The 17,673-nt window shown below is 36.3% G+C and overlaps 1 protein-coding gene and 1 non-coding gene across 2 annotated transcripts; both read left to right on the top strand.

Annotated features, from left to right (window-relative positions):
- The first annotated feature begins 745 nt into the window (after positions 1-745).
- LOC142179746 (small nucleolar RNA R71) lies at positions 746-851 on the top strand. The gene has a single exon (XR_012708283.1). It is a non-coding gene; the product is annotated as a small nucleolar RNA R71 (small nucleolar RNA).
- A 3,458-nt stretch (positions 852-4,309) lies between these two features.
- Positions 4,310-8,841, top strand: LOC107814672 (galactinol synthase 2-like). The gene is made up of 3 exons (XM_016640121.2): positions 4,310-4,684; positions 5,477-5,797; positions 8,371-8,841. Exons 1-3 carry the CDS (start codon positions 4,352-4,354, stop codon positions 8,701-8,703), a joined length of 987 nt encoding a protein of 328 aa, XP_016495607.1. The 5' UTR covers positions 4,310-4,351; the 3' UTR covers positions 8,704-8,841.
- The last annotated feature ends 8,832 nt before the right edge of the window (positions 8,842-17,673 follow it).

Below are 17,673 nucleotides of genomic sequence, written 5' to 3'. Positions count from 1 at the left end.
TCCTAACTGGATTTCAATATTTTTAATCACTGACTCATGTGAGTCTATTCTATCAGCTAGCTTTCTAGTGGACCAAATCACTTGTTTCATCATACCCTCGAGTTTAACAAACCCAACTTCATGTCTCACAATCTGTTGTTGTGGAGGTTGTTGATAAGCATGCTGCTATTTTGCTGGTTGTACCCTTGTTTCCTTTGGTAAAGCACCATTTGCCCCTGTGGTCGCATAGCCCCATGATTATTGTTGTTATTGTACTGCTGCTGAGCTAATCCGTATTGTTGATTTTGCTGACCCCAATTCTGACCACCTGGTCTCGTTCCCCCGTAGTTGGCCGTATAATTCATGTTCTCCTGATATTGTTGATTCTCACCTTCAGCACTCCATGAGCAGACATATGGCTGATTAATGTATGATGTGCATAGACCCCCATTAGTTGCATCAAATATGTGTACCTACTGCTTCTAGCCTGATTTTTCTACCTTTTTGGTGAGGATGCTCATTTGTGTCATCAAAGTAGCCATATTTTCAGCTATGGATTTAGCTAGGTCTAGAGCCACTAAGGAACCACAGGAGTGATTAGAGCATTCCTTGTGTCCATCCTGAGTTTCGTGTCATCTTGTCAAGCAAGATCTTGCTCTCTCTGAATGTCTTGCTTAAAAATGCTCCACCTGCTGAAACATCAACATTAGCTTTCATAGTATCTTCTAAACCCATGTAAAATCTCTGCCCCAACATCTTTTCCGGAATAAAATGATGTGGACACGTAACCAGCAAACCCTTGAATCTCTCCCACGTTTCATGTAGCGTCTCAGTTGGTCTCTGTTTGAAGCTCAATATCTCATCAATTTGCTGAGCAGTCTTGTTGCGTGGATGAAATTTGCTAAAATATTGCTTGATTAATTCCTCCCAAGTAGTGATAGAGTTGATAGGGAGTGAACTAAGCCAAGTCTGGGCTGCTCCTGTCACTAAGAATAGAAACAACAACAAACGTATTGCTTCCAGTGTGACATTGTGTTGTCTCTGCGTGGCACAGATTGAGAGGAAGTTCTTTAGATGTTGCTGAGGATCTTCAATGTATGACCCAGAGAATAGTCCCTTGTTGTGCAACAGATGTAGCATGTTATTTGTGATCTGGAATGAGTCTGCTTGTATATGAGGGACTACAATAGCAGTTGCTAAGTTGTCAGATGTGGGTTGTGCCCAGTCATATAGTGCTGCTTCTGGCACAAGAGGTGCCACACCATGATCGATTGGGTCATTTGCGTTGTTTCTGTTGTTTGGGTCATTCACGTTGTCCCTGTTGTTTAGATTATCGTCTTTCATGTTTGGTTCAATTCTTTCGGTTGAGTTTTGTTGTTGTTTGCCTTTCCTGTTTGCACGGTTCAATGCCTTGAACACCTTCTCAGGATCTGATAATGCTTCAAACAATTCTCAAGTTCTTGAGGAGTTTCTAGGCATGCACCTGTAACAACCACGACTACAAACGTTAGAATTTCAATGATCAGTTTAAATTGAAGAAAATTGACTACACTAAAAATTTCTGCACTTTTTTTAATGGCAATCAATAACACCTTTAAATCCCCCGGCAACAACGTCAAAATTTGATCACGCCCAACTATGCCTTATAAAAAGGACAAAGCGGTCGCTGCAAATATATTCCGGTTAACAAGTCCGGAGTCGAATCATATAGGAAATTAACCTATCAATCACAACTATTGAACTCACATAAATTCATGTATTTATTTGGGTGTTTATTAACTAAATATTATGTAATAAAAATGCACTAAATTAAGACTAGATATAGATTGATTGCAAGCAAGAATGAGAATGATCTAAGGTTATGATTTCCTATCTTGTCGAAATCCTTTCTGCTATGTTTGCTATAAATTTGCCTAAACCTTCTCTATCAATCATGAGCACTCTGAATGTCATAACTTTCTCCCGAGTAATTACAACAATATACTAGACATATTCTCCTGAATTACGCTAGCTGTCCTTAGTTACAGCTCACTTAGATCGCACCCAAGGTTTCGTTATCCCTAATCCCCCTTTAAACCCTTCGTATTGATCCCTCATATACGTTAGGAGTGATGTTGTTCAATAACTACCTAAATATACACTCTCTCCCGAGTAATGCATATTAAATAGGCACAGCCGATTGAGGGCCCTTTAATCAACAAGAATCACAATATAGTTGAACAAACAGAGAAATTATTAAGGCAAATCTATATTTACATATCAAAAATTCATCCTCCAGGAGGTTCCATCAAAATCCTAAATTAAATATTTAGCTACGCATAATCGTTTTCACAATCACAACAGTATAATTCATCATTAATGATCAAAACAAGAGGAAGAAAGTTAAAACTCTATGTTGAATCTCCCGCCTTGCCTCTTCTTGCCTTCAATAATCCTTCAAAAACCTTGATACCTTCTCTTTGGGCGACCTGGGTTTCTTATATGTTAAGGAGAGTTGCCCCCGAACTTATGGAACTACCCCTGAAAATAATGTTCCTCGAAGTGACAAGCGCGGCCGCGCTTGGGCCGCGCATATCGCGTTCTATTCTGCATGACGAGCGCAGCTGGAGCGCGCCCGCGCTTGGCCCGCGCTCATGAAGTTCAGCTGTTTTCTATTTTTTTTTCCTTCTTCTTTCACGCGCATTCACCTCCGATTGGCTTTCCTTGTTCCATTTAGCTCCAAACACTGTTCAATATCCTCATAATTAAGACTTGCTCCTGCAAAGCACAAAATTCATAATTAGAGCCATTTGTTGTCATTTAGCCTTCATATAACAATAAAGCATAGCTAAGTTGGGGCGTAAATGGTCGCTAAATTACATGAATATAGCCTATTATGAATCGACTATACTTGTATTATTCAGCTCTAAAATTTTGGATTGGAGTTCATACTTTGTCAAAATAAGTTCTCTTTTTCTTCTAGATAGGAACTTAATTAAATGTTGTGAATTTTGACATTGATCGATGGGTAGTGAACAGTGATTACTCAATATAAATACTGTCCAGTAAGCACGAGACATGCATAAAATAATTGTCTACATTCAAAAAATTCTTTTTATTCTTTCTAATTTTAATGATCATGATATACGTTTTCCAAACACTTATATTTATCTTCAAATTTTTCTCCACGTTTTTTTCCTTTCCAAGTTTAACAGATTGCATTTGTAATCTACTTAATTTGTTTCTGTATTTGAAAGCAAATAGTTTCACTATATATATATATATAAAGTTCTTTAACTTTAAACTTTCTCCAGAAAAGTATCACATATATATAAAGTTCTTATATGTACTTATATATATAAAGTTCTTTGAACGATCAAATTAAGTACTTTAACTTTAAACTTTCTCCAGAAAAGTATCACATAATTGTTTGAGTATAATATAACTTATACAAAGCTAAGGAAGTTTTAAAATAACAGCTTAAGTATAAATGAGGTTTTAAAAATTATAAATAAAGGAGGACATTAGTGGAATTCAAATAAGAAGGCACGTAAGAGCGTAACTTTTTTTTTATAAATAAAGATGAGATATAATTGTAATTTAATTTCACGTATTAGTGCTACTCAGATTTTAGCATAAGCTAGTGTTATTACTTCCTCACCATCTAAGGTGTAGCATTCAGACAGCTACACTTAACTACACAATGATCTTATTGTTTAATTTCTAATGATCCAAATAAGGAAGAGATTTAATTAGGCGACATAATCGACCTATTAAATGCTAAAGATAAGATATTATCGCATATTTGGAAACTAAAAACTCATCGGTTTCTAAACAGATTAATGTATGCCTAGTTCAACAGAAAGGCCGATGTCCAATTGTCCATCACAACAAATTGATTTCAAAAAGTAGCTTATCTTTGTTGAAAAGGAAAGAAAGTAGGTGATATTTTATTAGTAATTAAGAAACGAAATCCAGATGTTAATTTTTTGTGCAATCTAGGAATGAAAAAATGGTAGGAGGACCAGATGGACTATTATCTAGTGTTATCAAGTTTGGTAATTAATAATAAAATACAATGACATAAAAACTTTAATGAGTTAACATAATTTATTTCTGATGAAATTTTTTAAAAAAGATAGAAAAAAGTTAACACAAGGTATTAAATTTAACACTTTGGCGCCACTTGCACCGCTTATTTTGTAACCGACGAAGTCAAAAGCATTGACACGACGTCGTGCTCATGCACACAGCTATGTGGATTTTGTTTCCCATGCAATTTAATTACATTGCCTAACGCCTATATAAGAGAAGGAAAACACTTAGAAACTCATCAACAAAACACAAGAAATAATCTTCTCTTCTTAATACAAACTTTTTTCCCTAGTTCAAGATGACTCCCAATGTTGTTGGACGTGTAAACAAGGGTGCCACTGGTTTGGCCAAGGCAGCAAGTTTGCCTAGCCGTGCCTATGTGACATTCTTGGCAGGGAACGGGGACTATGTGAAAGGCGTGGTTGGTTTGGCTAAAGGGTTGAGGAAGGTGAAATCTGCTTACCCTCTTGTGGTAGCAGTTTTACCTGATGTCCCAGACGAACACCGCCACATACTCATCAACCAGGGCTGCATCGTCCGGGAGATCGAGCCGGTTTATCCTCCTGAGAACCAGACACAGTTCGCTATGGCTTATTATGTTATCAACTACTCTAAACTCCGCATCTGGGAGGTATAATAAGTTTCCTTTTATGTTTGCATTTGAGTTATTACTTTTATACGTATAGAATTTCTTACATCATTAGGTTAAGATTATCTGCAACAATAAGTATCTATAGTAAGCTTAATTTAGTATATCCTAAAATATGTTGTAGGTGGATTCATTGTATTATCAACGGGTTCAACTAATACACTCAGTTACTTGTACATGATCAAACATAGGAGTAGATATATACTTGAAAAAGTCACTAAAATATAACAGTGAAATTCTGAACCGATCATTGCAAAAGTGCAGTGATCCAACTGTGAGAAAATAAAGGTTGTACTGGTTCAAGTCTAAGTGTTGGATCAGTCTCGACCACTTAAAATGCACATACTGTAAATTTTTTAGACTACCAACAACAACAACAACGATCCAGTGAAATCCCACGAGTGGGGTCTTGGGAGGGTAATGTGTACGTAGACCTTACCCCTACCCCGAAGGAGTAGAGAGGTTGTTTCCGAAAGACCATCGGCTCAAGAAGACAAAAAGACAATATCAATAACACCACAGAAATGAAAAATGGACTGCCAGTATATATAATTATATAAGTCAAGTCTTTTAAATAAAAATTATAAACATTGACAATATAATTTATATGTTAAGTCTAATATACACGATCAATGTACGAATTCTATTACTACATGTTAGTCCTTTAATATGACCGACTCATATACGTTACACCCTTTTTCTTTCCAATCTATAGAAAAGATTGATTTGGCACTAATTGCTGAATACTATTATTTTGATGTTGAGTAAATGCAGTTTGTGGAGTATAGCAAGATGATATACTTGGATGGGGATATCCAGGTGTTTGAGAACGTAGACCACCTTTTTGACTTGCCAGATGCCTATTTCTACGCCGTGATGGACTGTTTCTGTGAGAAGTCTTGGAGCAATAGCCCACAGTACAATATTGGGTACTGCCAACAAAGCCCAGATAAGGTCCAGTGGGCTGAAGAGTTAGGCCCAAAGCCCAGTCTCTACTTCAACGCGGGCATGTTTGTATTTATGCCCAGTCTCCCTACTTACGATGACCTCTTGAAGACCCTTAAAGTTACCCCTCCAACATCTTTTGCGGAACAGGTAACATTAATCTTGGCCTTTTCTTCTTGTAATTTTATCTTTGTCCAAATCCAAAGAGTTTATAACGCAGACAGTACACTGATTATATATGGTATCGTTCCTATACCATATAGGAAACTATATTACCAAATATGTTCATAGTATGAAAATTACCCGTCATGTTAATAGTTTTTCTACAAAAAATAGATAATTCATTAAATAAGGAATCATTGTAGTTGTAGACGTCCTTATTTAGGCGCGCTAATATTGGGAATTCCTTAATTAATTGTCTGGTTTTAATGGATTCGATCTCATCTTTTTAAAATATTTAATTACTTGGAACTCAACTGAAAGAATTAAAAATATACAAGCTGTTCTAGGCTGTCAACACTTACGTCTAACGTAACAATATTGCAGATGCGTGTTAGTAAGAAAAAAGTGGATGATTTAGTATTATTTTGGACAAAAATATGTATCTAAAATGTGAAACATACATTTCAGGGAAAGCATGTCGTGTCCAAATATGTACCCAGTTTGTAGATATTTTGTAGATAAATTGTAGATTATTTGTATTCTGATTGTAGATGCTTTATTTTCTGAAATTCACAAATAAAAAACGACTAAAACTTCTATAAATCTTCTGAAAAAAACGCAATTATGTCAAAAATCCCAATTATGCTACAATTGAATGGGAATTGGGATATTAAAATTCAATGTACCCAGTTTGTAGATATTTTGTAGATTATTTGTATTCTGATTGTAGATGCTTTGTTTTCTATTTTTCCAAATAAAAAACGACTAAAACTTCTACAAATCTTTTGCAAAAAATACAATTATGTTGAAAATCCCAATTATGCTACAATTGAATGGGAATTGAGATATTAAAATTCAATGTACCCAGTTTGTAGGTATTTTGTAGATAATTGTAGATTATTTGTATTCTGATTGTAGATGCTTTGTTTTCTGTTTTCACAAATCAAAAACGACTAAAACTTCTACAAATCTTCTGCAAAAAACACAATTATGTCGAAAATCCCGATTATGCTACAATTGAATGAGAATTGGGATATTAAAATTCAATTTACCAGTTTGTAAATATTTTGTAGATAAATTATAGATTATTTGTATTCTGATTCCAGATGCTTTGTTTTCTGTTTTCACAAATCAAAAACGACTAAAACTTCTACAAATCTTCTGCAAAAAAATGCAATTATGTCGAAAATCCCAATTATGCTACAATTCTGTGATTCTCCTATATGCTCTTGTTACTTCTTACGAAACTGCTATGCTAAATATGGAATCCAAAAAACATGATGAAGGGATAGATCTTCCTAAGCAAAATCCTCCCATGAACTGTTACAAGAAAATTGACCTTTGCCAACTATTGAAGCATCAAAAGAAAAAGATAAAAAGATCTGTTCGAGCTCAGAACATATTGAGAATCAAACTCTGGGAGATAAACCTTAATGTGAAGGAACCTGAAATCATAACCATCAAATCGACCAGGCTTGTGCTCATCTTCCCTGGGCACAAAACCATTGGGACAAGATTACAGAGGTGCCGACAATGCCTTGGCTATGGACGAAATAATGGGATCTTGATAGAGAAATTGTGGGTGTGGGAGGGAAACGTGTGTGAAGGTGTAGGAATTGGAGAGAGAAACGTGGGAGGAGTGGTATTAGAAGGAATATACGGTACCATTAATTAAGAGTGTAATTAATACCCTTAAAAAACACCAATGGTATATAATTGGTAATTAGGTATACTAAATATAATTATATCAAACCTTAAACATTAAGGGTAATATGGTTTCCTATATGGCATAGGAATGTAAAAATTTCTACTTACATTATACATGGATCAGTACATATATTATATGCCCGTCGGCTAATTTTAGTTTAAGCAGTTGGGTGAACGACAACAACAACAACGACAACAGCATACCTAGTATTATCGCACATCGTGTGGTTTGGGGAGAGTAGTGTGTACGCAGACCTTATTCCTACCTTGTGAATGGTAGAGAGACTGTTTCCAATAGTCCATCGGCTAAGGAAAATATAAACACCACATTAATTAAAAGATAGACAATGAAGGACAACACTAAAAAGTAATGTAAAAGCAGTATATAAACAACACGATAATAAGATCGATAATAAAATGAAAGAAAATTACGGGTATTCATAGAAACCTACTACCAACAGAATGCGAGAGTGCGTACTAATCCTACTGGTATGAACAATCTACCACCTACCCTACTACCCTATTCCTCGACCTCCACTCCTTCCTATCAAGGGTCATGTCTTCGGTCAGCTGAAGCTACGTTATGTCTTGCCTAATCACCTCTCCCGACTTTTTCTTCGGCCTACCTCCACACCTTCCTATCAAGGGTGAACAACTATTTAGGTTATTCTTCAATAATTGTTTACATCATCAGTGTATTTTAACTAGTTATAACAAGTTCCTTTAAATGCTTCTTAGAAAAATTTACCTGTAATTGCCTATTAAAAGACATGATTGTGTACTGTTGGTGTGTAGAACTTAAACTCTTGTCAAAATGACTAAAGTTGGATTTTGTTTTGGTGAAACTTTTGTAGGATTTCTTGAACATGTTCTTCAGGGACATTTACAAGCCAATTCCAAATATTTACAACTTGGTTTTGGCCATGCTGTGGCGCCATCCAGAGAATGTAGAGCTTGATAAGGTAAATGTTGTTCATTATTGCGCAGCAGGGTCCAAGCCATGGAGATACACTGGAGAGGAAGAGAACATGGACAGAGAAGACATCAAAAGGCTGGTGAAAAAATGGAGGGATATATACAATGATGAATCGCTGGATTACAAGAATGCTAGTGTCACTAACAAATTCATGCCAGTGCTTCTGGAGGGCGGTGTTGTTCGCTACGTAACTGCCCCCTCTGCTGCTTAGTAAAAGTAGAAACGATATGACTTATACACTTCTGAATGACCGAAAAAACAACAGAGATGTTTGATTTTTCCTTTTTCATTATTGAGGTGTATAGGATCTATAAAAAGTAATTTATATATAGTACTATATAGCACGGTTTCTGGCTTTGATCACTTTGCTTAGAAGAGACTATGCATTTAGATAGGAGAACGTGCTATTTTAAGTTCTCCTTGAATTTGTATCCACTATGAATATTGGAAGAATACATAAATGAACTACATATAATTATATTTACTGATCCTGGGATCTGGTTCAATTGCTGTCTTGATTGAGTTTAAATGTGTATCTTTGTTTGCTGTCCTGCCATATATACTTATTCAAAACAATGCGTGATGTTTCCCTAGGCATAGGTATCTACCAAAACTTAGTCCAAATAGAACCAAATAAGATGCAGAATGTACATTTAAGAAAGAGCGGAGGCCAAAATAAAACTATCCTTATAGCCCCCAAGTAAATTACATGAATAACTTAAGCCCCTGGCTAGTTGATTATGTTACAATTAACTGAAACTGAGTAACAGTAATCACATTGCCTTAATCCTACAATGGGCAGAAATAGCAAATGAGCAATATTGAGAAAAGTTGATAAGAAACTTTGCGTGAATATTATAAGCTTTTTTTTTTTTTTTGGTTGGTTGCTCTATGAAAGTTCAATGTTAGTGTTCATTTTCTCACTATACAAAGAATCAGTTTTCCTCAAGAACCCAGTATCGAACAACATATAGGAGAAAGCTGACACAAATGGGAAATGGCGGCAGTGCCAAGAACGATAATAAGCCGAACCCACAAGTGGGATATAAATGCCTTCAGGACTATTGCATCCCACAACCAAAACCAGAAATCTATCGGTTGCAGTATTTTGATCTTTCGGATTGAGTCTTCTATCCTTCATGGAGTAGTCCAAGTATCAGTGATACATGTTGATTGCCAAAGTCCCACATCGGTTGCGGGCAAAATGTTTATGGAAATTTCACCTATAAAAGGCTAATGTTTAGGATTGAAATACACCTCTCATTTGCTTTTTATCTTCTTAAGGCATTTGTATCTTCTCTCTTTAGTATTATTTCACTTGTATTTTTGGAGTGGAATAAAATATTGGTTGTATCCGAGGAAGTAGGCAAAATTGGCCGAACCTTGTAAATTCTAGTGTTCTTTTTATTGTTGCTTTATTGTCTTATTTATTATTTGGTGGCTGCCATAATTTTTGGTATAATAGTTGTGACTCATTCACACTATATACATTTGGTTTCCACAACAATTGGTATCAGAGCCAAGACACTGTCTAAGTATGCTCTGTGGTTGCAGCATAGTCTGATCTTCCACATCAAAAGATTTATCTTGGTAACTGTGTCAAGGTTCTGTCTTAGTATGCTCTGTGGTTGCAGCTTAGTCTGATCTTCCACACCAGAAAGGAAATAATCTTGATTTGTGTCGTCAGCTATTAAACAATATTCGTGTCAAAATGGGAGACAATAAACAAGAAGAATCTACATCAAGTGTCAATAATACGTCATCGTTGGCATTTTCGCTTATGACAAGAATTGTGTCAAATGCGAAATTTGCGGTAGAAATTTTTTACGGATCAGGACATTTTAGGATGTAGCAAGGCGAGGTTCTAGATGTCCTTTTTCAACAAGGGCTAGATCTTTCCATTGAAGAAAAAAGATCAGATGTTATTGGAGAAGAAGATTGGAGAATTATCAACTGTGTTGCTTGGGGTCACTTCCTGATGAGTACGAGCACCTTGAAACTACTCTACTCCATGAGAATGACGAAATTTCTCTCAGAGAAGTTTGTTCGGCTTTGTACAGCTATGAACAAAGAAAGGGAGAAAAACAAAAGGACGGAGAAGGAGAAGCACTGGTTGTGAGGGGTCGTCCTCAAAATCAAACGAGGACAAAGAAGGGAAGATCCAAGTCAAGATCTAAACCCAGCAAAGATGAATGTGCCTTTTGTCGAGAAAAGGGGCACTGGAAGAAAGACTGTCCGAAGTTGAAGAATAAGGCCAAACATAACAATGGAAAGGCCATTATGGATTCAAATGTAGCTGATTGTGATGATTCAGACTTCTCATTAGTTACAACAGAGTCATCAACATCATCAGACATATGGTTGATGGACTCGGCTTGTAGCTATCATATGTGTCCCAACAAGGACTGGTTTGTGGAATTTCAAGAAGGAGAATATGGAGTCATCCACACAGCGGATAACAACCCTCTTACCTCATATGGCATTGGTTCAATACGATTAAGGAACCATGATGGAATGATCAGAACATTAACAGATGTTCGATATGTACCGGATTTGAAGAAGAATCTCATCTTTGTGGGAGCCCTAGAATCAAAAGGGTTCAAAATCATTGCAGAAAATGGAGTGATGAGAGTATGCTCTGGTGCACTAGTGGTAATGAAGGCTAATCGGAAGAACAATAACATGTACCGCTATCGTGGTATTACAGTTATTGGGACAGCGACAGTAACGTCCAGTGACGACAAAGAGGTAGAAGCAACCAGGCTATGACACATGCGCTAGGGACATGCTAGAGGAAAATCCTTGAAAACTCTATCAGATCAAGGATTGTTAAAAGGAGTAAAGACTTGCAACTTAGAGTTTTGTGAGCATTGTGTCAAAGGAAAACAGACAAGGGTTAAATTTGGTACAGCGATCCATAATACTAAAGGTATTTTGGATTATGTACACTCTGATGTTTGAGGTCCTTCCAAAACACCTTCATTGGGTGGGGAGCACTATTTTGTAACCTTTGTTGATGAACTTTCTCGAAGAGTGTGGGTGTATACAATGAAGAGCAAAGATGAAGTGCTAAGAATTTTTCTCAAATGGAAGACGATGGTGGAGAATCAAACAGGCAGGAGGATCAAGTGTATTCACACAGATAATAGAGGTGAATACAAAAATGATCATTTCAATAAGGTTTGTGAAAATGATGGCATCGTCTGACACTTCACTGTCAAACATACACCACAACAGAATGGAGTGGCAGAACGTATGAACCGGACCTTGCTGGAGAAGATACGGTGTATGTTGTCCAATGTTGGCTTGGGCAAAGAATTTTGGGCTGAGGCAATTACATATGCATTCCACCTCATTAATCGTCAACCATCTGCTGCTATTGATGGCAAGATACCATTTGAAAAATGGTATAGAAAGCCTGCTGTAGATTATGACTCTTTGCACGTGTTTGGCTCAACCGCATATTATCATGTGACAGAGTCAAAATTAGATCCAAGAGCAAATAAGGCTATTTTTATGGGGATTACTTCTGGAGTCAAAGGATATCGCTTATGGTGTCCTATGACAAAGAAAGTAATATTCAGCAGGGATGTTACCTTTGATGAATCTTCTATAGTAAATAAGGTAACAGAAGATACCAAACAAAATGAGGGTGCTTCTAAGATGGTGGAGTTTGAGGAAAAATTTATTTTTCTTACACAAGAAGCAGAGGAGGAAACAAATGAAAATTATCCTCTGGAAGAAGAGCCAGTAGAGAGGGAGATTCCAACTCAGGAACCTCAACAACAACTTGAATCAATAGCAACCAGCAGGCCAAAAAGGACAATAACAAAACATGTTCATCTCCTAGAGACAATTGCTTGTGTCACCTCAATTGTAGCTGATGATGTTTCTACCACTTATAAAGATGCAGTCCAAAGTTCAGAAGAAGATAAGTAGAGGATTGCCATGAATGATGAAATACAGTCCCTTCATCAGAATTATACATGGAGATTGGCCAATCTCCCGAAGGGAAAGAAAGCAATTGGGTGCAAATGGGTATTTGCAAAGAAAGAAGGATTTCCTAACCAAGAAGATGTTCGCTACAAAGCAAGATTGGTGGCCAAAGGATATGCTCAAAAGGAGGGAATTGATTACAATGAAGTATTTTCTCCAGTTGTAAAATATTCCTCCATTAGAATTATGTTGGCTTTGGTAGCATAGTTGGATTTGAAACTAGTTCAGATGGATGTAAAAACTGCATTTTTACATGGAAACTTGGAGGAGGAAATCTACATGACTCAGCCAGAAGGATTCAAAGTTGCTGGAAAGGAAAATATGGTGTGCAAACTTGAAAAATCATTGTACGGATTGAAACAATCTTCTAGACAATGGTACAAAAGATTTGACAAGTTTATGTTGCGGCAAGGGTACAAGAGAAGCAAGTACGATCATTGTGTGTATTTGCGCAAACTTAAAGATGGTTCCTTTGTATATCTTCTCCTATATGTTGATGATATGCTGATAGCTTCCAAGAATTCGGAAGAAATTGATAAGTTGAAGATTCAACTGAAGAAGGAGTTCGAGATGAAGGATCTGAGTGAGGCAAAGAAAATTCTTGGCATGGAGATAATAAGAGATAGGCGTTCAAAGAAACTCTGTTTATCTCAGAAAAAATATTTGAAAAGAGTACTACAACGTTTTGGCATAGATGAAAATACTAAGCGAGTTAGTACTCCACTTGCTCCCCATTTTAAGCTAAGTACTATTATGTCGCCAAAAGATGAAGCTGAACGAGAGTATATGTCAAAGGTACCATACGCAAATGTTGTTGTTGGTAGCTTGATGTATGCAATGGTCTGCACGAGACCTGACATTTCACAAGCTGTTGGAGTTATTAGCAGATATATGTATAATCCAAGAAAGGAGCATTGAGAAGATGTGAAGTGGAGTCTACGGTATGTTCATAATACTGTAGATGTTGGGTTAGTTTTTGAGCAGGAAGACAATCAGTCTGTAGTTGGATATTGTGACTCAGATTTTGCGGGTGATCTGGGCAAACGAAGATCAACTACTGGTTATGTGTTTACTTTTGCAAAGGCACCAGTTAGTTGGAAGTCTACTTTGCAGTCAACAGTTGCTTTGTCTACAACAGAGGCAGAGTACATGGCTATTACAGAGGCTGTGAAGGAGGCAATTTGGCTTCAAGGGTTGCTAAAGGAGCTTGATGTTGAACAAAAAAGTATCACAATTTTTTGTGATAGTCAAAGTGCTATTCAATTAGCGAAGAACCAAATTTATCATGCAAGGACGAAGCACATTGATGTTCGATATCATTTCGTACGAGAAATCATTGAAGAAGGTGGAGTCACGGTGAAGAAAATTCATACTACAGAGAATCCTGCTGATATGCTGACAAAAGTGGTGACTGCGATCAAGTTTCAACATTGTTTGGATTTGATCAACATTGTTGAACACTGAAGATTGAAGATGAAGACACAATCAAAATTTGTTACTGAGAGAAAATTGAAGATGTGGAATTTTGCAAGGTGGAGATTTGTTGATTGCCAAAGTGCCACATCGGTTGTGGGCAAAATGTTTATGGAAATTTCACCTATAAAAGGAGGCCTAATGTTTAGGATTGAAATACACCTCTCATTTGCTTTCTTATCTTCTTAAGGCATTTGTATCTTCTCTCTTTAGTATTATTTCACTCGTATTTTTGGAGTGGAATAAAATATTGGTTGTGTCCGAGGAAGTAGGAAAAATTGTCCGAACCTCGTAAATTCTAGTGTTTTTTTTATTGTTGCTTTATTATTTGGTGGCTGCCATAATTTTTGGTATAGTAATTGTGACTCATTCACACTATATACATTTGGCTTCCGCAACAATACAGTTCTGAATAAGCAAGGAGCCGGTCTCAGCAATTACTAGATTATGTCCTCTCTCTATGCACCAATTCAGCCCAAACAAGAATGCCATAGCTTCAGCCCAGTTACTTGATCCATGCCCCAAAGGTATAGAAAATGCCATGATTAATTTGCCCATGCTATCCCTTACTGCCCCTCCCCCACTACAAATACCATCTTTGCAGGAACCATCCGTATTAAGTTTGACAAACGGAGTAGGAGGCTTGTACCATTTAACCATAACAGAATAGTTCTCATCAATAGGAGACTCAATCATTCTGCAAATATCTTCCCAAGAGTCCCCAAAGTTTGCATTTTTAAACTGAGATCTTATCACCTGAGCAATATTGAAGTTGATTAGAGATTTAAATCTTATAATAGAAGGACACTCTGAATCATATCTGGAATTACATCTACATCTCCACAACTACCAAAAAATGATTGGAGGCATGATCTTATAAAACATAAGCAGCAACAGAATTCTTGGCTTGATGGTTCCAACAATTAAGAAGCATGTTCCTCAATCTTTGTAATTGATGCCATGTAATCCAGCATAGTACCCCCCTATCGCTTGTGCATATTGGCCTTGATAGAAAAGATGTTCATTAGTTTCCACATTGGGTCTCATATCAGGCCCGACACAACAAGCACATCTAGAGGGCGCCAAAAAAGGTTAGCTTGTCATCCGTGGGAATTCTTTCGTGTATGGCCAAGAATCTTGAACGGCACCTTTTTTTGCCAAATTTTGGAGTCAACTGATAGACTTGTCTCCTCTGTCTGAGGAGGTTCCAGGCCGAAGACACAGAGAACTTCCCGCTTATAGTACTGGTCCAATACGGAGAATCCTCAACGTCATGGGTAATGAGCAAAGCATATCTTTCACCTGCGTGGAGGGTTGATTCTGAAGACTTTCCCAATTCTATTGCCCATCTTTATACACTTCATTAACACTGATCATTTCCTCAACTGACCCTGGCATCATTCTATTGGCTAGAGGACCAACACTGGCCCACTGAAGCTGATGTGCCCTTTACCAATTTTCCAGTGAATATTTTGTTCAAGTTTCTCCTTCACCTCACACATGGCTTACCAACAATGAGATTGGCCAGCTCTCCGCTGAGTGAATACTGGGTGGGAGTTCCTGCAATATTTAGCTTTCACAAATTGTGCCCAGAGAGAGAGAGTTTGTAGTTCTCAGATTCCACTATTGCTTAGCATTAAAAGCTTTACATACGTCCTGCAGCTTCTGAACTTGGCCCCTCCTTCTTCATAAGGGAAACACGGATTAGTCCATGAGACCCAGTGGTGCTTCCCTCCAACTTCATTACTAGTCCAGAAGAACCTAGCAATATACTTTTCTATCATATCAATAGTCCCCTTAAGAGGATGCACAGTTGCTTGGGTGTGTATGTTAAGAGCAGAGAGGACATGTCGATTAAGTACAACTCTACCTCCAGTGGATAAAATTTTTAAATGCCATCCCTTAATTTTGTTAATCACTTTAGTCACCATATCACAGAAAAAGATTAGAGTACAATGGACATCCAAGGTACTTCATTGGAAGTTGATCGAACCTCATTCCAAGGATCCTTCCCACCCTTGTAATTACACTATAAGGGGTATTAGGGCCATATATTGATCAGTTGGCCAGACACCCTCTCATACGAAGCCAATGTATTAAGGATCTATTGCAAAAGACTATAGTGTCATCGGCAAAGGCCGAATGATTAATTTGAGGACCATGCTGACTCATATTCAACCCCATTGCACAATGAATTAATCTATGCTTACTTCAACAGAAAGGCCGATGTCCAATTGTCCATCATAACAAATTGATTTCGACAAGTAGCTTAGTTTTTTGAAAAGGAAAGAAAGTAGGTGTTATTTTATACTCCCTCCGTTCCAATCTATGTGAGTCTATTTGATTAGACACGGAGTTTAAAAAAAAAATAAAAAAATTTAAAATTTGTGGTTCTAAACGGGCCCCAGAGTATTTGTGTGGATTTAAAAGCTTCTCATTAAGGATAGAATTGTAAGTTTAAGCTAAATTGTTACCAAATTTAGAAAGAGATCATTCTTTTGAAACGGACCAAAAAGGAAATAAGTTCACATAAACTGAAACAGAGAGAGTAGTAATTAAGAAACGAAATCCAGATGTTAATTTTATGTGCAATCTAGGAATGAAAAAATGTTAGAAGGGCCAGATGGACTATTATCTATGAGAAGTTTTATTGTGTGCCTCACACAACTGACATTAGTTGTGTGAGGTTCCTTTTTGTCTTACAAATTTGTGGACCCCAATCTTACATTTCTGGGTCTACAAAAATCTGGGTCCACAAAATTGTGAGACAAAAAAAGTGTCTCATACAACTAGTGTCAGTTGTATGAGACACAAAATAAAATTTTCCATTATCTAGTGTTATCAAGTTTGGTAATTAATAATAAAGTACAATGACATAAAAACTGTAATGAGTTAACATAATTTATTTATGATAAAATTTAAGCTTTTAGCTTGTCACTTGACTTAACCACATGCTTCACTATTCTCCTTTTAATATAATATAGAAGTCCAAATATTTTTTTATTTTTCGGATTGTATTCTTTTCTTATCTATTGAATAATATATATTTGCTAAGTAAATTTAGAAAGAAAGATATCAAAAAATAAAATAATTCAACCAATCTCTCTCTCTCTCTCTCTCTCTCTCTCTCTCTCTCTCTCTCTCTCTATATATATATATATATATATATATATATATATATATATATATTCTCTTATGAAAATTTTAACTATAAAATAAAACTTATAATTCTAATTTGAAAATAAAAGGAAAAAAATTAATTTTGTTTTACGTATAACAGAAAATAACAACTATTAAAAGTATTGGTTGATTTTTTAAAGAAATAATAAAAGGCTTCTTTATTAAAGTATTTATATCTAAACACTTAAACCAAATAATGAAAAGAAACAAAAAATGAAAAAGAAATAGGAAAATACAAGAATTTTGGTGTAGGGATTTGAACCTTGTACCTCAGACCAAACCATCTTTCTAGCTATCCTTCAACCATTGGGCTGCCCAGTGGTTTTGTGTATAATGTGGTGATTTAAATGAATTTGTATTCACTATGAATATTGGAAGAATACATAACTGAACTACATATTATATTACTATGTTGGTATCTAGTTGATTATGTTACAGTTAACGGAAACTGAGTATCAGCAAATGACATTTCCATAATCCTACAATGGGCAGAAATAGCAAATGAACATTTATAAGCAAAGTTGAGAAGAAA

The sequence above is a fragment of the Nicotiana tabacum genome, chromosome 3 (genome assembly GCF_000715075.1).
Source record: "Nicotiana tabacum cultivar K326 chromosome 3, ASM71507v2, whole genome shotgun sequence".
Classification (NCBI taxonomy): Eukaryota; Viridiplantae; Streptophyta; class Magnoliopsida; order Solanales; family Solanaceae; genus Nicotiana; species Nicotiana tabacum.
Note: the sequence above shows the minus strand (reverse complement) of the source record. Positions and strands in the feature narration are given on the sequence as shown.

Excerpts from the sequence above, each read along its gene's own strand:
- LOC107814672 (XM_016640121.2), top strand. The coding sequence starts at position 4,352 with ATGACTCCCAATGTTGTTGGACGTGTAAACAAGGGTGCCACTGGTTTG. Across the intron at positions 4,685-5,476 it reads CTAAACTCCGCATCTGGGAG|TTTGTGGAGTATAGCAAGAT; the intron begins GTATAATAAGTT and ends GAGTAAATGCAG. Across the intron at positions 5,798-8,370 it reads CAACATCTTTTGCGGAACAG|GATTTCTTGAACATGTTCTT; the intron begins GTAACATTAATC and ends AAACTTTTGTAG.